The sequence below is a fragment of the Cupressus sempervirens genome, chromosome 10 (assembly GCF_028749045.1).
Source record: "Cupressus sempervirens isolate cs-2001-9-10 chromosome 10, ASM2874904v1, whole genome shotgun sequence".
NCBI classification, from domain to species: Eukaryota; Viridiplantae; Streptophyta; class Pinopsida; order Cupressales; family Cupressaceae; genus Cupressus; species Cupressus sempervirens.
Window position 1 is genome coordinate 986,724,931 of NC_143127.1, and position 25,676 is coordinate 986,750,606.

Sequence of the window (25,676 nt, forward strand, 5' to 3'; positions counted from 1 at the left end):
ATGTAAACTTTACATGAATGGAAAAAAGTGATGTATAAATGAACATGATTTATATGTTTTTTCTACATATTGATCAGGTTTCAAGTTGAAATATCTAAGAGGATTGGATTCTTGAAAAATTAGTGTGCATGGTTTAAGATTATGTTTGTTGAAAAGCATGAATAATATGTGAGTTATTGTTTATCTTTGTACTCATTTTTTAATGCTTTTGGTGGTATGACCTTAAGAAATTATGTTTTAAAAAACAATTTTGTTGACAAGTTGTTTCTTCTAGGCAATGGCCTCCTATTTCAAAATACAAAGCTTTAGTGACGACCCATTCTCAAAAGGTCAAGATGATTAAAGCCTTATACAAACCAAGATGTTTGGAAGATGGAAAAACAATTGATGTTGGCATGATAAGGTGTTGCCCCTTTGGGATATCAGTATTTTTAATTGTTTTATACTCTTTACCAATTTTAATTTTATGTATTGTTAATCATCTTTGAAATGCTCTTTATTGTGAAATACAATTATAAAGTTACCACTAATATTGTCCATGTGTTTACTCTTGTTTTAGCAATGAGTTTTTGCTAGAAGCTATTGTGCTCATAAGAGGGCAATGATGACATTCTTTTTCTTGGAAGATGAAACTATAGTAAAAAAAATTATCCTTTTGAGGAAACTTGGTTTGCATCTTTGTTATTGAAAGAGAAATAGATCTTCTCATCTCAAAAAATTTAATTGATTTTCAATGGCTACTCTCTTTCATTTCTTCATCATATTTGTTTGGTCATTGATATGCATATTCATGTTTGCAACTTTCTAGGTAACATATTGTGTACTGCTATAAGAAAATTTTTGGAAAAAAAATATAGTTTTGTACTCATGTGATTTAACTAGAATATTAGGGCTTCTTAATCCAAATATGTTTATTGAAATAATTCAAAGAGAACTAATATTGATAAACAAAGTTCTGGTAGTGGTACTAATGAAAATGATGAAGAAGTTGTGTGTGTTTCTATGAAAGATGATTTCAATGAAGATGAAAAATGTGAACAGACTACTCTAATTTCACATATAAGCGAAAATGAAAAATGGATAATTGATAGTGCATGTTCACATCATATGACTGGTGATACAAGTAAGTTTGAAAGGTTGATTCAGTATAATGGTAATGGTATTAAACTTGGAAATGATGCAACATGTTATGGAAAACAAAAAGGATCAATTTTTCTAAATGACAAAATCATATGTGATAATGTATATTAGGTTGATGGTCTAAAATACAACTTGTTGAGTGTGGCACAGTTGATTAGTTCTGGCTACAAGGTTGAATTTATAATAAGAAGGAAAAGATCTATGATGTTATTGGTGAACTAATTAGAAGTGGAGAGAAAACAAGAGGTAATTTGTTCAATCTAGACCTATCTAAAGATACATGCTTATTTTCACAATATGAAGATATTTGGTTATGGCACAAGAGATTGTGTCATATAAATTTTGACAATTTGAATGAGATCAGCAAGAAAAGAAAAGCAAGAGGATTGCCAAGATTGAGAAAACCAAATAAGCTGATGTGCAAACAATGTCAATTGGGAAAAATAACTAAGTCCAGTTTCAAGAGAAAAAAATTCTCTTCTAATAATATTTTGGAATTAGTTGATACTAATTTATGTGGTCCTATTGGAGTGCAAAGTTACTGTAGAGATAAGTATTTTATCTCATTTATTGATGACTTCTCTAGAATGATGACTATAATGTTTCTTAAAGAAAAATCTAATTCTTGTCAAATTTTTAAGTGGTATTTGGCTAGAGTGGAGAAAGAAACAAGTAAAAGTTTGAGGTGCTTGAGATCAGATAGAGGAGGAGAGTTCATATCTGGAAAGTTCAACATATTATGCAATGATAGAGGAATCAAAAGGAAAATGTCTACACCTGGAACTCCACAACAGAATAGTATAGTTGAGAGAATGAATTGATCCATAATGAATTGTACAAGAACATTGATGATGGAGTTCATAAAAGCATTGGAGAGAAGGTATCAACACTATAGTCTACACACTAAACTGAGTACAAGTCAAGAAAGATACAAAAAAAAAACTTTTTGAGCTATGGTGTGGACACGCACCTAATGTAAATTACTTCAAAGTTTTTAGAAGAAAATGTTATGTTCTAAAAGATTCAAGGAATGGAAAGCTTGATGCTAAAAGTGATGAAGGCATATTCCTAGTTTATTCCACAAAAATGCAAGATAAATAAATGTTTGAATTCTAACACTAACAAGGTTGTGGAAAGTGCAAATGTTAGAGTTGTTGAATTTGTAGAGAAGAATGAGGTGGAATGAAAGAAAGAGCCAAAAGACTAGATACATTTTGTATATGTCCATGAAGGAGAACCAAGCACCATTTTTGAACTTGAGAAACCAACTAAAGAAATACAGAATGTAACATTGCCAAGTCACAACAAAAGGACCCTATCAAGCAAGAATAACCTATCAAACATCAGATTGTAGAAGCTAAGCAATAAGAAGAGAATGGAAACCATAAAAATGATGTACCTATAAAACATAAATAAATACAACAAGAGGAACTTGAAGTGATTGAATATGTTAAACTAGGTGAGCCTAGTGAAAAACAACAAGAAAGAGGAAAACAACCTATCCTAGCAAAGTATGTAAGAAGAAATCATGCACCAAACCAGATCATTAGAGAAAAGGATTTGTGAGTTATGAAAAGAAGCAAACTAAAGAGTGATACATTCTTATTGTATGAGTATGAGCCTAGATCAATCAAGGATGCATTTGAGAATGAAGATTGGAGTGCAGTAATGAATGAAGAGGCTAAGAAAATTGAAAAGAACAAGACATGGACACTAGTACCCATACTAAAGGGGAAGAATGTGATTGGAATAAAGTGGGTATTCATAAATAAGATGAATGAGAAAGGTAAATTCACAAGGGACAAGGAAAGACTAGTTTGTAAAGGATATGCAAAAGAAGAAGGAATAGATTATGGATAAACTTTTGCTCCAATTGCAAGATTAGAAGGAGTAAGGACTTTGCTTTCATATGCTACTTACAAAGGTTTTAAAGTTTATCAAATGGATGTGACATCTACATTTCTAAATGGTATACTTGAAGAGGAAGTCTACAATGAGCAACTTGAAGGTTTTGTTGATTCTAGCAAGAAAAACATGGTATGTAAATTGCATAAAGCTTTGTAAGGTTTGAAACAAGATCATAGACAATGGTATGAGAGATTGCATGCATACTTGGTGAAAAAATGCTTTTGCAAGAACAAATGACAATAGTAATCTATATCTAAAACATGAATCTAAGAGCAAGATATTGTTAACATATTTTTTTGTGGATGACATCATATTTGGAAGAAAAGATGAATTGTTTAAATCATTTGTTGATGAATTTAAGAAATATTTAAAATGTTTGTGTTTGGAGAGATCAAATTTTTTGTTGGCCTGCAAGTATATCAGATGAAGAAGGTGTCTACACTACACAATCAAAATATATCAAGGAGATACAAAAAACTTTTAGTATGGAAGACTCAAGACTAGTTTAACTCCTATGGCTATTGGACATAAACTTTCAAAGAATGATGATTCTAAAGAGGTGAACTAGACATTGTATATGTCGATGATTGAAAAAATCTAGTATGTAGTTTGTAGAAGACCTAACATTGCATTAGTAGCCGGAATAGTTGGAAGATTTTCTACTAATCCTAAAGAGAGTCACATGATGGCCATGAAAATGATACTAAAATATCTGAAAGGAACAAAGAATTATGGCCTCTGATATAAGAAGAATGATAAATTTGAGTTTAAGGTGTATACTGATGAAGATTGGGTTGGAAATGTTAATGACAAAAAATGCACTAGTGGAGGAACTTTCTTTCTCAGAAAGAGACTAGTTTCCTAGATGAGCAAGACGTGGAACTACATTTCTCAATCCACAACAAAAATTAAACAAGTTGTTTTAGAAATAAATTGTTCCAACATTGTTTGGATTAATCAATTGTTGAAAGGTATGAAGGAAGGGATTATTGAGCCTATAGTAATCTATTGTGATAATACGAGTACTATAAATATTTTGAAGAATCCTATAATACATACTAAGAAAAAACATATTGAGATCAAGTATCATTACTTAAGAGAGTTGGTACAAGACAAAGAAGTGAAGCTTGAACATATGAACACTAAGAAACAAATAGCTGACAAATTTACTAAGAAATTACCTAAGGAAGCACATGAGTACTTGAGAGACAAGTTAGGGGTCCCACACTGAAGCTAACTAAGGTGAGATGTGCTATTGTATCAATTGTTATTGTCAAAATATAATACACATTGATGCAAAAGATCACACTTTAGGATCTACCTAAAGGTTTGAAATGATGTGAAGAGATGATCTTGAAGATGAGCTTGATGATAGGGGGAGAAAATATACAAGTGAGATAGATGATATCTACTTGAAGAAGATGTATGATAGTGCACCTGATGTTGTTATGGTGATTAAGATGCACTTGGCATTATTGTTGAAGACGAAGATGAAGACTATTATTAATGAAAACATAAAGAAAGAGGTTGATGAAGACTATAGATAGTTACCATCATAGACATAGAAGGAGATGAAGATGGAAGATCATATGTGTGTTGAAGACTATTTTTATTACACCAGCAAACTGGATGAGAACCACAATGAAACTAAGGAGTTATACGTATTGAACACAAAGGGACCAATGTAGTTGAACACTTAAGATGTTGTGTCACTTTTTGGATTGCATGGTAACTTGAAGATATTTCATATCTCATGAAAGGTGGAAAGATGTTTCCATTGAAAAGGTGTTGTTAGCAATGTGAAAGAGGGAGATTGTTGGAGCTACCATTGTTGATAGCTTAATTGGAGAAATTGTTATATTGTCATTGATTTCAAGGTCTATTGGTAAGATCAAATGTCAAACCAATTAGAGAGACATTCACTAACAATGTAGAGTGCCATATCTATTGATTGATGAAGAGGATTTGAAAGGAAGAGATCATGAGATGATCTAGTGAAAGGTTGAGTTGAAATGTAATTATAATGAGCACTTGATAAGTTAGTACATGACAATATACTTTATTATTTAATCAATACATGAAGTGAAGATTATAGTTGGATGAGGCTTAGAGCTGAAAAAAGTCATAATGATAATCTTGACTGGGTATTAGTGTTGCACAATCATTGAAGGAGTTGAAGCATAAGATTAAGGAACTTAAGACTTGTCAAGGAGAATAGTGTTGGATGAGTACCTATGTTGGCCGAGTGAGAGAGATTGTTGAGTGACTGAGATTGTCAAGTTAAATAGTCATGACGAAGTTAGATAATTCAATGATGACTGAGTGATACAGTGAAGATTGAGCAAAAGAACATAGCAATGACCTAGTATTAGTAAAAGAACAATCTATGAAAGAATCAAGATTTGTGTCGGATATAATTGAAATCTTGGAATAAGTGAAACGTGTTGACAATAAGGATTGATGAGGTCTATTATTTAATATAAGGAAAGGACTAGTTGAGCAATCAAAGGCTATGATTTGAGGAGATATTTCTAGAAGTGTTGAGAAGAGAAGAAGAACAAGAAGGTGGACATAATCATTGAATGTTTTGGATTTGATTGTAAACCCTAAGATATACAATTATGATTAAGCAGAAAAAGATCAAAACCAGATATTTAATGAGGTATCTAATATATTTTGGAGGTTTGTTGGACTGGGAACTTTCAAAGATATACTTGGAAGGAGAAGTGTGAAGTTTGTGATGTGAAGGATTGCTTGAAGAGTTTCCAAGTAGAACTGAGATGATGAGAATGATGGAGTCCATTTAATGAACCAGAGTTGAGCCGAACATAGATCTGAATTTGTAAAGTGAGTTGTATGTTATTAGATCAAAAATTTGGTATTACTTTCTAACTATTGTGTTAGTAGTAAAAATCATTTTGATAAGGTTTACCTAACAGTCATTTGTAAATCTTTTAATCAAGGTGACATTTTAATGTAATGTTCTTAAGCCCCCTAGCAATACCACTCTTGATAGGTTGGTTAAATCCTTTTATAGGGTCACACCTAATAGTGTGTTTTGTAACCTTTAACAAGGTTGGCTCCTAATAGAGCCCACTTCAAAAGAGTGAAAAAGTGGTAGTGTGTTATTGGTGGTTTTCCCTAAATTGAATTTCCATGTTAAATCCTAGTATTAAACATTGTGTGGATGTTTATTATGTGTTTATGCTACTTTTTATTTTTAAGTTTAAGTTTATTGTTGACTATGATAAGTTTTTACAAGTCAGCACATATAGAACAAAGAGCTATAATGCAATGAATAAGTTGGATTATAGTGAATAGTTTCAATTAGTGAGTTATATGGTTAAGTTTGTTGAAGTTTCATATGTTTGATTTATACATCAGAACCTAGGGATAACTAATTCACTTCCTCCACTCTTAGTTATTCCAAATATTCTAATGGGTTGACCATAGAACTAGTGAGACTGTAGTTGAATGAGTAGTTTAACAATTGTCATGTACTTGATGTCTATTACCCAATTATCGAAATTGTCTCAATTTTGATCTTATTAATGCTATGGATTTTTTGAAATATGCCTTGTTTTAAGCATTAAAATGGTCATTTCCCCTCTGATTTTTTGATAAATTTTTCCCTTCAATACCTCTAGCTCGTTCCCAGCTTTGCCCAACACTTTGAATTTTCAAAATCCAGCTTCTGAGCCCAAAGTTATCGTAGGTTAATGGAGAGACCCAAAAATATGTATTTTCAATTTTTTTCATTAACCATTAACCTCTCAAAAGGTTAATGATAAGTTTAAAATTACATATTTTGGAGGAGGTTAATTAACCTCTCCAAAATTATGTTTTCTCTCTCTCATCATTAACCTCTCAAAACGTTAAGGTTAATCTCCAAAATACGCATTTTGGAGGTGGTTAATTAACCTCTCAATCTTCTTCAAGCATTTGCAACTTGAGGTTATGCAGAAATGCAACGTGTATTCCAGTGGGATCTAGATTTCACTTCTCATAGTGAGCAAGGACAAAGGTATCTGGAATTGGTGCATAGAATAGATGAAACTCTTGGATTCATGGCATCTTGTGGGCTTATAATGGAGGATCCAATCATGAACAACACCACAGAGTTCTAGACATCACATGAGTACCTTGGAAACTTTTTTTTAAAAATGCAATTGGCAGGTATTAAGCTGGACTCCACAACCCTTGCCACCATCCTTCCAGTATATGCCAACAAGGGAGCTTTAGAACAGGGTATAGGTATCCATCAAAGCATAATTGGAAGCAAATATTTGTCAAATATTGCAGTCACAAGTGCCCTGGTAGATATGTATGCAAAATGTGGAAGCCTTCACATAGCACATGAACTATTTGACAAAATGCTCAGAGGAAGTGAAGTTAGAAAAGCATTGGATACTTTATTTATGTTTCTTAAGATAACAGACAAGAAGGAACAAAAGGGGGCATTAAGATTTTTTTGACTTTTTCAAGCTCTGACCTTGCTACTGAAATGGTTGCGGCCATGACTATAGCTTCTATGGTCTTTAAACATGCTCAACCATAGTACTCACAAACCTTATCACAACATTCTATACAACTTTTCCAATTTGTAGACTAATATCGTTGCAAATATGACAACAACATTACCAATGTTTAAAAGTTCTATCAATCTACAAGTGGATACAGAGATGAATTGTTGTGGGCTATTGTGTGGCTATATGAGGCTACCAATGAGGATTCTTATTTGCAATATGTAGTAAACAATGTTGAATCTCTTGGAGGCATTGGATGGAAAGTGCAGGAATTTACCTAGGATGTCAAATATGCAGACTTGCAGATCCTTGCAACTAAGATATTACTGGAAAGAAAAGGTGGTCAATATGTTTTAACATTGCAACAATCCTAATGGAGAAGACAATCAATCCTGAGAACCAAGAACCTAGTTTGTTGAATAAATTTGAGATATGGAAGCCCTACATAGAATCCAAAGAGGTCTCCATTAATTAGATTTTTGTGGTTTTTTAGATTGAACCTGCCCACTTTCGAGATTGTGATTCCTTCGTATGAGAATGTAAAGAGAGGATTGAAATTTTTTCTATGTCTAGTCACAAGGATGAAGACGTAAGAGTTGAATACGATGGTAGTGATGCTTCCTCGATAAATTTTCACATTTCTGAGCCAAGAAGAAGTGAATCAAAAAGTGAAGTTAAAGAAATGACAATAAGCATGTAGAACACTACAATTGCAGAAGATAATTCATCTGGTGAAAATATTCACACTAGCCAAGAAGCTAACAATGTAGGTGATGAATGCATATTGAAACTAGTACAGGCTATTTTAAGGCCACTAATGTTGAGGAGGACAAAAGACAACACTGACAAAGATGGTAGGCCCATTCTTGTTCTTCCTCCAACTGATGTCCAAGTTATTGAGTGTGAGCTTTCTGAAGCCAAGAATGACTTCTATACAACTTTGTATAAAAGATCTAAGGTCAAATTTTATCAGTTCACAGAACAAGGCAAACTTCTTCATAACTATGCTTTGATTTTGGAGTTTCTCTTAAGGTTATGCCAATGTTGTGATCATCCCTTTCTTGTCATGAGTCGTGGTGATATACACTTGTATTCTGATATGAACAAACTATCAAAATGTTTTCTTGAATCAAGCAATCTATCCACCAAAGGAGATTCTCATAATGCACTCACAAAAGCCCGTCTTGAGCAGCGAGGTAAAATAATTTAATTTGGAGACACAAACAAGGTTCTATCCTTCCTACTTGAGTCGAGTCATAGTAAAAGCACTCAAATGATGTTTAGGGAGCTATTGGAGGACCTTTATAAAGAATCACATTTGTAAAGCTCAAATTCTACCACACTCATCGAATGGTGATTTAGATGCAATTATTGTGAAGACATATCACATGTTGAGGCACCTGAACTCTCAAAATCCCCTCATAGGCTTGTAGATATGTTAATTTGATGTGAGGCCTCACCCTATCCATCATAGTATAGATGACATAATTGCATTGTGGTACTTTTAATTTGGTACTTTCATATACTTTCAAGGCTATAGGGTTATGTTATTTTAATATCTACATTTTGATGATCCACATTTATGTTTGTACATTAAGGCCTAAATGACATAATTAATGATTTCGTTCATGAGCTAGACCTTTTATATTCCTTTGATAAAGGCTGAATTGCAAAAATGCTTGTGATTCAATATTTATATTCAGTATTTGGATATTTGACATTATTCAAGATCTAGTAGGACAATGGCTTACTTTATCTATTGATTTTGACACTTACAGTAGTGTTCTGCTTCTACGATATGCACTACGAACCTAATATTGTGAATGGAATGATCGAACACATATGGATACAACCTTATGACATGATAAAACTAGATTATAATATGATGATTATGATGATCTATGACATGCAGATAAATGATAATTTGATTACAATGGCTTATGATTTAAATGTGGATAAATGTTCATTTGATAATGATGATTTAGGATTTAATGTGGTATGCAGATAAATGTTAATTTGATTATGATGATTTATGATACATAGACAGATGTTGATTTGATTTTGATATGCAGATCCTGATATTTTAACATTTTGAATGATTTACTTGAAATGATTAGGAAAGGAAATTTATTTGAATTATGTTAATAAGATTACGTAACATTTGAAATTATAGGCATTTATGATATTTATTTATATAACCTCCTTGGACTACTGATGCTTGAGTTGAATGTGCAGGAAGTGGAACCATGGAATTTTTTTTTGGGGAAACAAGTTCCAAACCTATGTGAACACAGTTTAACCAAGGCAAATCTTTGGAAGATTCAAAAGCCTCATTGTGAAAGCGTTTTTGTTTTTGTAATGTAAATTTGTTTGCATGAGGAAATGCTTGATCATAATTTAGTTGTATTAAGGACATGCAATCGTGAAGTGTAATGTATTTTAATGTGTCACTTGACACTTGTATTTGTCTATGTGTTGATGACATGTCACCTAGAGTGTTGGTCATAAAGTCATTTAATCTTTGTTATTTCATTTTCTTCAATTAATGTTTAAGTACACTCACTTGGGAGAGAGTGTTAGGATGGGTCAACATCATGTTGATTTTCGAATTCAAACTTGTTAGGGATTTTAGGAGGCCTAAATGGGATCCTAGAGTGTCTTTTTATTGAAAATAAGCCACCCTAATGGTAGTATAACATGTTAGGGGCCTAAGTTCAACCATTTTAGTGATTTGCTAACTTAGGAGTCCCCTTAAACAATGCTCTCTTAAACCAATTCGAAATTTGGGGTTTTCCCACGAGTGCACCATCACCATCCCACTTGCTCAACTTTCTTATTTGGAAGGAACAACAATGTAAGAAAAAGGAGGCTAGATGTTCCTACTAAAAAAAGGTTTCAAGGAAGTAAATGAAGTATAGGTTTCAAGGAAGCTACAGTTGTTGATAGTTGGTGGTGGAGGATGTGTATGAAGCCCCAAAAGGGTATGATATTTTGTTGATTTATGAATCCTTGAAAGGGCATGCTATTTTGTTGATTTGTGAAGCCCCAAAAGGGCATGAAAGTTGTGTATGGCAGATATGATATGATATGGAAAACCTCCTCAAAAGCATACCTTCACCCTATGTTCAAGGTTCCAATAGTGAATCTTTTTGAAATACCTTGGGATGGGATTGTTAGGTGTTGAAATGTGATGTTCATGCATTTGTAAGATTGGGATGAAACCCGGTTTGGATCATATTTCCCCTGCTCGAGGGTGGCTTCATAGAAGCCTAGGTTGGGAGGTGACCCTCCATGGTTCCTATTTGTGTGTGTTATGTGCAGGTTTTGTGAAGATGCATGCCATGAAGTATTAGGGTTTCACCCTTGTCAAAGTGGAGAAGATCCAAATGTGCAAAGAGGGCTCAATGTTCATGTTTCTCAATGATCATGATTTTGGAAAGTCTCTTGTGTTGTCTCATTGTGATGTGAAGAGATTGTGCCATTGTTACTATGTGAATATGTAGAGGAAAGAATTTGAGAACGTTGTACATGTATGTTTCCTTGTTAAGAAATGATCATTTGAAGTTTTATGAGTTATGGAAGAGTTAGTATGAGATGTAGAATCTATTGGTATCATTGTTACCATTTGAAAATTGTGGAAAAAAAAAAGAAGAAGTTGAAGGGTTGTATGCTTATATTTTACTTGTAATGAAATCCTCTATGTTAAATTTCATGTGTTATGAAGTAAGATTGTAGATAATTCTTCTCTTTGATGTATTGTACATATGTATTTTATATGTGACATGTAGAATAATGTTATCAGAATAATTGGTAAGATTCAAAATGTATAAGTTGCATGGAAAAGTTGAATGTTGTGCATTCTATAACTTGGAAGAAAATCATCTTGCTTGATTATTCATTGTATATGTTTAATCATTTATTCATTTGATTTTTTTGAAGATCAAATAAATTTTCTAAGTAGACAATACCATCCTATTACAAATATATCCACTTAGAATTTTTAAAATAGAATAAACCAACTCAACATAAGGAAAGGTTAGTTGGGAAAAAAATAACATTTAGATCAAATCCAAAATAGACTTGCTATAGACCCACATTTTCCTCTCTGGAAAATGTATGGGGAGGAAAATAAAGTCCTTTCCTAGATTACAGAGGAATATTTTATTCTAAAGGAGTCCTAGAGTCATGGGTTTCAAGAAAATATACATTAATTAATAAATAATTTGTGTACTAAATGAGACCAAAGTATTATAGTATGTTACTCTATCAAATTCTTGTAAGAAACAAACATAAATCTCGTGACCCCAAGTCTCCATAAAATCTACTTCCAAATAGAAAGGACAAGGACATGACAAACCAATAAAATATTAGCTTGGTAGCATACACCCTATGAAAGTTTCCATATTCTCTTTCACCTCCTTATTTAAAAAATAATAATAATAACATGTGGAGAGGACTATCCATAGATATGTACTGGCAACCTTATGTTGAACCCAATATCCTTTTAAAAAAATAAAAAATCTATACAACTCACCACATGCAAAATGTTTAACCATTTGGAAGAGGGAACAAGGCAATCATGACTTGACATGACTAATACGTTGTTATAGCCACCTACCCTCACGCCTAGCAAGGAAGGAAGGAGTGGAATTTGTAAAAAATAAAATGTGTCTTTAATTCCCATCTCGCCTAGGTAAGAGGGCCAGGCGCTTAGAAGAAAGGGGGAAGAGAGTAGCTTGGGGGGAGTCTTGTAGGGGGCTAAATAAACACCTTGAAATTAATGAGGCAGTTGTCTACACCAGTAAGCCAATCACATTTCCTTGGGAAGCAATGTCAAGTCCTTTCACATGCATAACAATCACCTCTCTTTCCCCACACGCCTAGGAAGAGTCACATGCATTTTGAAAAAAGTGGAGGCTGGACAAGCTTTGGTGAAAGTGTTCCAAGATAATGTTGGATAACATCAAACTTGCTGCCATAATCTTCTTTGATGAATGTTTTATTTTGCAACATGGATGTAAGAGAGTCTAGGTGGACATGTGACCCCATGTCCAATCATCAATATTGTAAAGAGGGGGCTTTTCATTTGAAGGGTGGGGTTTGTGTATTTAAGATTAAAATTTTAAACATTTGTTAGGAATTTTTTTTGAGATTAAAAAATAATGGTTATGAAACTAAATAAAGCTAATCATCATAGGCATGTCTCCTCATAAAACTAAGGGGATGTAATACATTAATTTGGGTTATAAGAATTTTAATAATTAATTAATTAAGTAGCTATGAGATAGTCTTGGGGACTATAGGATAAGAATAAAAATTATAAGAAAATTGGATTACATATAGGTAAGAAATATGCGAAGGTAAAAGATAGACTTGAAAATGGATTAGAAATGACATAGTGGTGATAAGAATAGGAGTATGGTGTACACCCATCATTTGTAGGGATTTTAAATAATGGATTTTAAATGTTTGGAGAATTAAGTGAGTCCGATTCAACCCAATGTTTTTTTCCAAGAAGATTAGGCATGATGCATCGTGTTAAGGGTTGAAATTATAGTTAATGAGAATAAATTAGTGAGCAAGCTAATAATTATTTAAAATTAGATCAAGAATAGATAAATGATAAATTAAATAAATAAAAAAGTGGAAATATAGCAAATAATTAGAATGACCCTTTTTCCCTAAAAACACTAAAATGGAAGGTTTGATGTTAGCATTAAAAAAAAATCATTCTGTAGATTGAGGAAGGGAAGATTCAATAGTTAACTTTATAGTAAAGGTAACAATGAAATAAGTATTTAAAAAAAATTGGGTTCTATTTTTAACTAGTAAAATTTAAGGCATGACATTTGAACATTTGATGCTCAATGGGCAAAGGGAATCATTCAATATGATCAATACCATGAAGGGTATGTATGCAAGATTTGATCATATCATCATATGATCTTTTCTATTTTTCAAAGGACCGTAATCTTGGAAGAAAGAGATGCTTGGCAATTCTAAATGTGATTGGAGAGATGGTGAACATAAAGTCAATACTTGGTGGACATGTATATACTTCATGTGCATGTTTTCTTTGACTCAAGTTGGATATGTACTCATTAAAGAAGTGACATAATTAAAATAGATGGTTCATGTATCAAAAAGGGAATGGTAAAGATTGATTATTCAATCTTCTTTTCGAAGAAGTCTAAAGTCTGAGTCTCGAGTGATATTTAAGTTAAATTTTGTAAGTTTAATTAACCTCACCCAAATCACGTATTTGGGAAGTGATTATTAACCAAAAAGAGGTAGTTATTAACCTCTATGTCTATATAAGGGCTCTTTTTGGCTTTGTAAAGGGACTTTTTGGACTTTAGAAAAAGGGAGCACTATGCTAAAATTTTGATTAGAAGATGATATTTGGAAAGTATGTACAAATTTTGTCTTTGTAATTAGAAATTCCTCTTAGGTTCTTGGTGCAAGAAAATGAAGGAATGTGCAATTTGAGTTCCCTCCTTTTGAATCTAAATTGTTAGAAATGTTGATTCTCTTTGCAGTGAGCATTCTCACGGTATTGTGAAGATGTTTATGAATATTTTGATCGACATTTTGCTAGTAATAGTTCTTCAGTGTAGATCTTGATTGTTGTTATTAGCAGTTTTATGTTAATTCATGAAAGCTATGAAGTTGTGTGGTGCATTTGTCATCATGAGCTCTCTCATCTTTTAAAGTTTGATTTCATATTTATTCGAAAAACTTCAAAATTATATCATACGAGAGAGCTACCCCTCTAAATGCAGAGGAAGGTCGAATACCAAGGGCCTATCCAACTGTTGCGAATGGTTTGCCACATACACTCCATGGGGCCGATTTTACAGTGACAAATCTGCTTACCAACTATGTCATCGTTTTTATACTAATTATAAATTAGAATTTAAATTAAAAATCTTAATACTTAATTTAGATTTGAACATGGTTTACCAAATTTGTTTATGACATAGTTGAAATTTGGTTTGGTTTGAAATGTTGAGTTTAACAAAAAAAATTAATAGTAGACAATTTATTGTTTGCCCATCTAACTCCGTCAATTCTAAAAAACGTATTTTAATATTGAATACAACTATTATTTTAATATATTTTGAAATTTTTTATTACAAATAGGAACAATTGAATTTCAAAATAATAAGAGACTAATTTGGCATTCATGAACTACATACAATATATCAAATAATTGTAAATAGAAAAGAAATATCTATAGTAAATTTGAGAAAATTAATTTTTATAATATATTAAATTCATAACTAAATAACAAAAATTTAAATGACTAAAAACTAGTTATATGTAATGTAGAAATTAATTGGCTAATCGTAAATAGCTATAAAATATATTATTGTAAATAAGATCCAAGAAGAAACAACTTATGCAAAATATTTAATATAAAGAATTAAACCCTAATATGTATGAGGTGGTGGTGAATGTAGTGATACATTGTATAATTTACACAATTTTGTATTTACAATAGTTATCAAAATATTAATATAATTACTTAGCAAGTGATTAAATTTTTTATCTTCGTCATCATATTAAAAAATTAATCAAACTTAATACTTGCCTAAAATTTAATGGAAAAAAAATCAATATTACTCTATGAGCGCTAACTTTATAGTTTTAACCATATTTTACAATTTTAAAATCAATTAGACCATATAAATTGACTGATATTTTTATAAAGTCATATGACATTATATATTATACCTAACCCTAAATGTTTTTTATTAAAAATAAATATAATATAGTATTCTCATTTATAATATATTGGTTTTCATAAAAAAAATTACAAAAATATAAATTGACACAAAATATTTTTTTAAAGATATAATTTTTAATTTCTAGATTTGTTTTAATATAGATTTTAAAAGTAATTTCTAATATGAATTTGAAAATTTAGAAACTTCATCTATTTTTTAAACTCAATTCTCTAATCACATTTTTTTATCATTGTTTTGGTTAATGATACAAATTTTAAATAAAAATTATAAAAACAATAGCATTAAAGTTAACCATTTTATTTTTTATATCAATCAATTATAATTGATATGCATTTTTTATACTTTTTAATTGTATACATCTCTTCTTATCTTCCATCTTAATGTTGGATCTAAAATATTGATGTTAAAAACATATACACAACTGAATATTGATGTTAAAAATATATACACAACCAATTCTAAAAACTTGTGATAACAATTGTGATAGACTGTGAAAAATTGTTATGTATGAATGTTTAATTTTAATTTTCAAACTCTAAGCAATGAGAGAGATATCTAAAATATCAATTGCAAATTATATAATTAAAATTAAAAAGTGTCATATACTATAACCACTTGTTTAAAAATAAAATATCAATATCTATTTATCTTTTTCATGAATTAATTGATAGTATCTTTTATTGTTGGGCTCTTTAATTGCAATGTTGTACCGATTGACCATAGAACTAGTGATACTAGAGTTGAATGAGTATTTTTATAATTTGATAGTTTTAACCATATTTTACAATTTTAAAATCAATTAGACCATATACATTGACAAATGATATTTATGTAAAATCATATAACATTTTATATTATACCTAACCCTTAATAGTTTTATTACCTGAAAATATACAATGTCACAAGATTTTCCCTGCCTCATCGCTAGTGAGCCCTAATGACCCACTTAGCACAGAGGCTAACCCCTTGTTTGTGAGTGGAAAGTAGTCCAAGACCACCAAATTCTTTGGGCAAACAACAAAAATTCACACAACTCTATGAAAGTCATGATGCCCGGAGGAAATGCCTTAGGAGACACTCAAGCTTGAGGTATGAAGCTTTGAAAGGGGAACAACACAAGGAATAGTAGACATGCATAGCAACCAACACTTTAGAACAAATTTGAAACTCTAGTAAGGGAGAAAGGCTTGGTGATCCACTAGTCCAATTTCTTCTCAATCCGTGTCGATAACATTCCACAGCTCCACAGGGGAAGCTTGAAAAGAAAATTCCCAAAAGACTTAAAGATTTTGCCATGTTGAATCCATTTCCACTCATAGCACTGCAGCCATAGAGGGCCTGACAAGAAGGATTGTCTGTCATAAAGGATCTTGTGCCATTGAATAGAATCCCCAAAGGAAAGGCAAAAAGCATCCAAGCATTATGGAGGTAAGTGTGTGATGTTGTCAAGGAGGGGCTTTTATAAACCTAAGCAAATGGATCTTATCGCACAAGAGGGTAGGGGTCAATGGTCTGTAAGTCTTCGGGATACAGACTTAGACCTGTAAACTTTGAAGGAATCTGTTGTTGGGTTCCCTACAGCTTCCATCCTATAGCCAAATAGTAATATGACTGGATATTTAGAATTATTGTTATATTAATGTTAAGTTTGAATTAAATATGAAATAATCACGTCCAACCTTACCAGGAAACATTACATTAAGGAACAAAATTACTAAATGTGTACTACAAAAATGTTTCCATTCCATAAAATCCCCTTATTTTGTGGCAAATGGAACATGTCACTCCATAGATGATTCCTACCAAATGACAATCAAAGAAATTATGTGAGAATGCCAAAAAGCTGACTCAATTGAGAAGATGTACTTATATCACTATGCATGCGAGGCCAGCATTTTCTTATAGTCAACAGCCAAGCATTTAGATAGACTTCTATTCTACACAGATAGAATGCTACGGCTACCAGCTAACTGACTGCTTCATTTCAGAAAGGGGCTCCACAGGCTAATATAACTTCCATAACCAGCCCAGTAAGTTGCAACAACTTGTTTCTATCACCATAGTCCACAAAAGAATTGCAGCCTAATTTTTCCAAAAACGTTATTGTGGGTTTAATGCTCCAAAGGCTAATATAACTTCCATAACCAGCCCAGTAAGTTGCAACACCTTGTTTCTATCACCATAGTCCACAAAAGAATTGCAGCCTAATTTTTCCAAAAACATTATTGTGGGCTTAATCTACAGTATTTAAAAAATACTCTGCAGCAAAATTTTCAGGAGCAATTACACCTTTCACTGCTTTCAGAAAAGGAAAGTCTACGGAGATGAATCTCTCTCATATCATGTCAACCGTTGATGCTTTAATCCATGATTGCAAAGACATCAGCATGTCATCTTATAGTTCATCATGAATCTCCTGGTTTAATGAATCCAGACGTTTTTGAAGATCCTGCCATGGTAATAGATTTTAGAAGCAGAACCTTTTCCTATATAAAATTAGGGTCCAGCTTTCAGAATACATTTTAAACAATGTTTTAAGTCTGAAATCCCCTCTGAATCAAACCACTAACCTTTATTCTTTCTTCTAGACACACAGCTGGAGTTAAGAGGCTTGCGACATACCTGCACGTTAAAAGGAAAAAATAACAGAACAAACCAGACATCAGACTCTAAACTAAGCAAATAGAGAAAATACAAAATCAAGATTTCAAAATTCTCACTCGCATCGACTTGGCTCATCAACATCAATAAGCTCATTCTTCAAACCACATTTGAGCCTGATCTGTAACCGAACATGAACTGATGATTATAACACAAAGAAATCTCATCCATTGATTTACAATCAATCAGTTGTGTCACTACACTTGCTTGAGAACAAGTTACTTTTTCAAAAGAAAAGTGGGGGGCTTAGATGCACAGGATAGTAATGTCAAAGGAAAAAACCTTACCTTCAGACTTCTATCTGGACCATTCCAACACCGATCACCATTTGAGAACTCCATGATTTTATATGAATCTTTGAATCCACTCCAACGTCTGAAAAGGTTAATCAGAGAATGTTTCAAACTAAATAATCAAAAGAAGTTGTTCAAAACTGCATACTCACATTCATCAGCAATTTGACCTCACTCTATCATCCATCATCAAGATAGTGACACAAAATGATAAGATTGCATGTTAGCTAAATGAGATGCCAAGAAGGACATATAAATCAACACATAATAAGAGCTTGTAGATAAATAATTTATTATTTTACAACATATGATGTGCTGAATAAGATAATAATAAAATTAGATTAGTAAAAAAATAAAAACAAAAATTATCCTAGAGAGATAAAAAAAAGCAGAATATGAACATTAGTAAACCAAAGATAAAATGTCCACTATAATAAAAGTACAATATATATAATAGTTACTATCAGAGAGTTGAGTTAGATTAAAGATGTGGGATGGGAAGGGGGATTGTGGGTACAAAGAGAGACCCATGGCTATCTAGCAAACTAAACGCATGGTTATCAGAAGAGTTCAAAACAAACAAGTGTTCATTTTAGTTTTCTATTTCGATGTTTTGCAAAGAGAGTGGGATATAAAAGAAGTGAGAATAAAATCTTGAACAGACAGAGCAAAGTAAAATGACAAAGCTCAAGCATGTGAGATGTGTTGGTTTTATTGTAGTTGTGGTCGGAATCCACAAGCCGGCAGATTTCACAAACTTGTTATTATATTTAGATTATTATATAATAATATTATTATATTATTACATAATAATTATTATATTATATTAATAATATATTAAGTGGTACCACTTAGAGGAGCAATGTCCCTTCGTAAAATGTCACCTCTCTCTCTCTCACACACACATATATAATGAGGTATGTGATCTCATTGAACAATGAATATATAATACTTGAATAAATATGCAGATTAATATATCACAGTGCTCGGGGGAGACAAATATATCATCTGTGGTTGGGAGGGCAATAAAAGTTATTGCCTGTGGATACTCAAGCAACCCTGGAAAAACAACATGGTATCAGAGCAGATCAATCCAGAGAGAATTGTGTTTGGCCATTGATCAAATAAACAATGACCAGCTGCTGCAAGTATATATGGCAGCAAAATTAACAAGACACCAGAAATCTTAGGAGACCAAGCAATGTGTTATAATACAAAAAGAATATTTTATGAAGATCAGCATTCAGTGCAGTAGACATTGATGAATGCATAAGTATCAAACGAAGCTGAAAGTATTTTCAAGACAGACAGGTTTGTGGGAACAGATTTCTTGTTTATTTCATCTTGTTGAATTGCACCTTTAGGCCAGCCAGGGAACTAGTCATTTCTCTGAGTGTAGCATATGGGTGCTGTGAGTATATGGTATCTCTTGAAAATAAAATAGTAATATTGATGTACAGCTGGAAATGGTAAAATACAATAGGGCCACTTGCAAAAGAATGTTACATTAAATGCATCAACCTACATAGAAGAAAGCAGTGGAACATAAAATACAGCAATTTATATTATCTTTATTGCAGAGATTATTTTTTGGTTTCATTGTACATGAGAGATCAGCGGCTTAAAGATAATACACAGCAATAAATGATATACTATATAAACAATAATTAAGAGCAGCAATTGACTGAAGTCGTTGAAACGGTTCTACTAAACAGCAATTACATTTGAAAGAAGCAATATAAATATAAGAGGTCTGCAGGACTTTATACAGTGGTAAAGATGACTATGCGGCAACAACAAATTCACACATCAATTATCAACACTAAATTGGAAGACAACGGTTAAAGCTTGACCTGAGTTTCTCTGCTTCCCAAGTCAAACCATATTATGAATATAACAATGAATCAAGAGCAACTTAACATGGAAGATGTTGATAAATCATTAAAATAGAGATACTGATATATATCTGTTTTGGATTTGACATGGCAATACATGCGTCGGCAAGAAAAAAAATCTTTTGGTAAACTTCTTTGTTATTGTATGTGTATGTATAAAATAATGGCAGCTTCATTAAGGCGGCAGCAATAAAATAATAATGAAGACTATAAAGACAACAAATGTAATGGGCTGGCCACCCTCACCAAGAAATAAAGCGACATGAATATGATGGAACAGTGACAGTATATTAACATATCAACAAAATATGAGTACAGTGACATGCGTAGGAAACTCATGGTGACCCTGTTAACAATGAAGACATCTGTCTTCGTGAGTTTTGTTCAAACATTTTGGTGGACACAGTACTGTAATGCATGTCTAGACAAAACCTGTATCTCTTGCATTGGAGGAAATAAACTTTCAGTTTCTGCAAGTACAGTTTAATTCTTCATGACATGAGTGTTGAATCATTGGCAACTATTTAAAGTTTGGAGTATTTACTATTTAATATAATGATGTTTCATATGAAGTATCTGAGGCATATCGGCTAATTCCTGTAAGATCATAATAATACTCGAATATTGGAGTCATCATGAGAAATTTTTCTTTTTTTTGGGACGTTGAAAAAGAAACTTTGGCATGGGAACCATTTATTGACCACTTCTAGATAACACTATCAACTTAGCAATATAGGAGTTCTGCCGTGAGAACATAATTCAATATTGATAAAGTGGAACCACAGATTTGGTTAAACATTTTATTCAAGCTCGGTAATTGGCCATTAGAGTGATGACTGTTGCTGTCTAATGATTGAAGATATTGAACTAACTAGACACTTCGGAAATTAAGTGTGAATACTTAAATTAATTAAATTAGTGTTTTTACCTTTTTTGAAAATAATTGATTTAGTTATAAAGGCACAACGATAATTATATATCTGATTGGCTCAGTCAATCGGCATTATATTATGAGTGAACAATCATTACTAGTTAGAGTACAAGTCTCAAGAGGTGCAATTTGTTAAGAATTGGAGGACTGAAGTTACATATGGATGTAACGCAACAGAGTTCAAGTAATGTAACAGAGTTCAGTTACTACTCAGACCTTCATACTCTAACAAATACCAGAGGCAGCATCCTAAATTGTGAAGTTACATATGAATGGAATTACATTTGGTTCTAACATAGTTTAGAGATATTTCAGACCTGATTACTTGGAGCAAGATATCTTCTGTGATTGGAACCATGTGAGAAGAGTATGCTTCCATGTCAGACGTAGCAGCTAGAGGGTCTGGATCAGTTGACTTCCAAGGATCTTGGTCATTTTGGTTCAGAGGGAGTAGACCATGTCAAAATGTTTTCTCTACTAATCAAGAAACTATAGCAGTCAGAGGACTATGATTCATGAAATGAAGTTCCATATGTGTAGGCTGGAAAATCTTTATGCAAACACCGAGGTCATGATAATCCTAGATAGATGAATACTTGTTGGATTGAGGAGCATTCAAGAGAAGAACTTGATGCATCCGATGTAAAAGTCATGCAAGCTAAAGAATGAAGACACAACTTGCTACCATGAGGCAGAGTTGATGGCACATCTAGATCAGTTTCTATGAAGAGGAAGAATTAATATTAAGAGGGACTCTGAAATTCCATCACAAGCAACACTGGACGAGAAGGTCAAAGATTGATATCAGATTTAGAGGGAGTTAAGCATTTCATTAAAAGCAACCTTGGATGAGGAGGTCAAAAGGTTGATATCTATTTCGAAGAGTCTTCTTAATAATTTCTTCTCTATGAGGGAGAGGTTTGGGGTGTAATCCCTTGTATACAATTTTCACTAAGACAGAAGATTGAGGTGTTGACCGTCGTAGTGCATTTCTCTGAGACGGGAAAATTGAGGTGTCAGTCATCTTAGTGCATTTACCTAAGATGGAGAAATTGAGGTGTCAGCCCTCATAGTGCTTTTCTCTGGGTCGGAGAAATTGAGGTGTCAGCCCTGTGCATTTCTCTAAGACGAAGAAATTGAGGTGTCAACCCTCATAGTCTGTTTCTCTGAGATGTAGAAATTGAGGTATTATCCCTCGTAGTGCATTTCTCTTTGAGAGAGACATGAGGTGTAACCCCTTATTACCAACCTCTGATATGGTTTGTGGTGGATGTCACGTATGTGACACCATGACAACACTATGTGAGAGACTTTGTGGTGGCCTTCTTGTACGTGTGTGTTCACCCTCTGGATGAGCCATAGCAAATATTATTGCAAGGTAATGATCTCACAATGATGGACACTTATGCATCTTACCATCATTGTGAGGTGATTGTAGGCGACAATTATGCCAAAAATAGTTAAATAAGACTTTTGTTAGTTAATAACAAAATATCATTTTGAAGGGGTGTCAGTTGTGTCATTAGTTGGTGACAGTTGGAGACACAACCATGTCGAGTTTGTTTGAATGGAATCTAGAACAAGTGAAAGGGTGGTGAATGTTGGTACATATGTTAATGTAAGACTTTGGTACAATTAAGAAAGTAACATTCTGCCATTTGAATGTGTCGTGTGTTTGCTATGGTATCGTTCTTTATACTGCTCCTTTGTTCTTAATAAAACAAGTTACATGACATCAATACATAGTTACAGTAATAATATTACTTCCATATCTAGCACATAACAGTGGCAATCTCACAATGATGGTTGACATCTCATGGAGTACTATTTATGGATAGTCATAATGGTGGAAATTAATTGTGGAGATATTTGTAAGCCACAATGATGGATATCATGTAAAGTGATATCCACAGATAGCAATAGGGGTAGACATCTCATGAAGTAATATCTATGTATAAGCCATATTGGTGGATATTACATATGGAGATATCTATAAGCCATAATGGTGGATATCAAGTAAAGTAATATCTATGGATGAGTCATAATGATTGATATCATAGGAGGTAATATTTTGTTTTCACATATATATGTAGCTATTGTGGTCAACCACCACAATAAGGTGATTTAACATGTAAATGATAAGGAGGATTCTTCCCTAGTTAAGATGGAGTGTTGATTTTATTGTAGCTACGGTCAGCATCCATAAGCCGACATAGATTTTACAAAGGTTGTGATTATATTTATATCATTATTGTGAGATAGTAAAATTATATTGTAGTATTATAATATAGTATATTAGAAGTTAGAACTAATATTATATAATTGTTATATATGATAATATAGTAATTATATTATATTAGAAATATCTATTAATTGGAGCCACTTGGAAGAGTGGTGTTCCTCACAAAAAAGTCACCTCTCACATGTGTATATGTGTGTGTGTGTGTGTGTAATGAGATGTGTGATCTGATTGAATATATAATACCAATTGAATAAATATGCAGATTCATTTATCATAGCGCTCAAATGAGACAAATACATCATCTATAGTTGGAAGGACAATAAGAGTTATTGAAGGGATAATCGAGCAACCCTTGAAAAAAAACAAGATGTTGAGTTGAAGGGATAGAAAAGTTGGAAATGGCAAAGAATGCTTGGAAAGAGTCGTGTTGGTTTTGATCGGATTATAGGTTGTAGGAATTTTAAATTTTAATCATTGCTCTCCAGAGGTATATGTAGATTCTATATGATATGTTACTCCTATATCTTGCTTTGCACTTATCAATTTTTGTACTAACAAGATACTTGGATCGAAATTATTACATATATAATAGTGTGGAGACATGTCTCCCATAGGGACATGTCTCATGACTGATCACTAACTAATCAATATATTAATTAATATCAACAGCAAGATTAATAATTGTTACATCCATCTCAATCAAGTAAATATGTATATTTAATAATGAACATATACAATAATAAATATATGATATATCTATACATGATTGATAATCATAATCATAGTAGTATACAGAAGAAGGATAGTAGGCCACTTGTGCATTTGATTTCATTGATAGGAATAATCCAACCAAAGCTACAATTCATTAACACTCCCTCTTCACTAGGGAGGATAATTTCTATCCAAATAAACAATACAATATGCTAATGTATTCTGAGAAGAATATCACCTCAGCATGATATTCAACTATATCAAATAACATCCACCATAATAGATGTTATCTCACAATATCATCAAGAGTATGACATGTTCATGAATATCAACCATATGATATTCACCATGCTTATATGGTTTCTCGTATGTGCACTAGCATCAAGTCTCATGATGCCTACCAGAGAAGATATGTGCTCATGGCTTATCCACGGATATTACGTCACATAATATCCATCATGAAATATCTCAGTAATATAACTCATTGTGGCTATCCATAAATATCAATTCTCGTGATATCCACCACTCAATAAACACTACTTAAGAGATATCAACAATCATGACATGTCCACATTTATGAACTCTCATGATATCCATCATAATAGATTTTCATAGATATCATCTCATTGTGATAGCCACCATTATTGTGAGATTGTCACCTCCATATGATGGTAAGATGAATAGGTGTTCATCATGGAGAGATCATCACCTCTTAATGATGTTCACAGGGGCCCACTAATCATTGAACCAATGAAGTCATGGACTCACACACATGTCAACCACCATGAAGCATATCAGAGGGTGGATCCACCATGGCTCATCCTAAAGGCTGGAAACAAGGGCTTTCACCTCAAACTTCTCCCTTACGGAGAAGAATGCGTTAATAACGAATTGCACCTCGAACTTCTCCCTCACAAAGAACTCATTAAGAAGATCTCCGTAATGATGTGGCTCTCTTTGAAACAAATATCAACCTTCTGGCCTACTCATCCAAGGTTGCTTCTGATGAAATGTCAAACTCCTAAATCTGATATCAACTTTTTCACCTCCTCGTCCAAGGTTGCTTGTGATGGATTGTCAATGTCCCTCTTAATGTTATTTCTTCCTCTTCCTAGAAACTGAGTCTTGCAACTCATAATTCAAAAACGGAGGGGTCAAAAGAAATAATTAATTCCTAGAACTTATAAGGTGGGGCTTTATAATAATCTACTGGAGCTATTGCAAGGGTTGGTGAATATTATAAAGTAGTCAAGCCTTCATATTGCCGTGGAAATCAAGTTTGGAGTTCAATTTCTTATTTGTATTATGTTCAATAGTGGTTCCAGAATTATTAAATAAACTTTATTATAAAAGAGTATGATGCCTCGATTATCACAGATGGTATTCAAGGTTGGGAATTTTGAATATGGAAGACCCTTGTTATATTCCCAAGCTTGGCAAATATTTTCCCAATGTACATTTAAGTTTCTAAGGTTAGCCACAAATATAAATGGTCCAAAAATTATACTATGTAAGCAAAGATTATTAAGAAGGAATAAAAGCAATACATAGTTTGGTGTGAACATGTTTTGATTGGAATTGACTTTACATATATATATATATATATATATATATATAT

The 25,676-nt window shown here is 32.6% G+C and overlaps 1 protein-coding gene across 4 annotated transcripts in view; it reads right to left on the reverse strand.

Annotated features, from left to right (window-relative positions):
• Nucleotides 1–17,048: 17,048 nt before the first annotated feature.
• Nucleotides 17,049–25,676, reverse strand: part of PSL4 (calmodulin-binding protein) — a 70,486-nt gene continuing 61,858 nt past the window's right edge. For all 4 annotated transcript variants that reach the window (XM_089807630.1, XM_089807628.1, XM_089807629.1 and 1 more), the window contains 4 exons: nt 18,274–18,361; nt 18,046–18,107; nt 17,896–17,947; nt 17,049–17,774 (listed from right to left, as the gene is read on the reverse strand). In XM_089807630.1, coding sequence (XP_089663756.1) covers nt 17,721–17,774; nt 17,896–17,947; nt 18,046–18,107; nt 18,274–18,361 — 256 coding nt within the window. In that variant the 3' untranslated portion in view covers nt 17,049–17,720. The remainder of the gene's footprint in view (nt 17,775–17,895; nt 17,948–18,045; nt 18,108–18,273; nt 18,362–25,676) is intronic.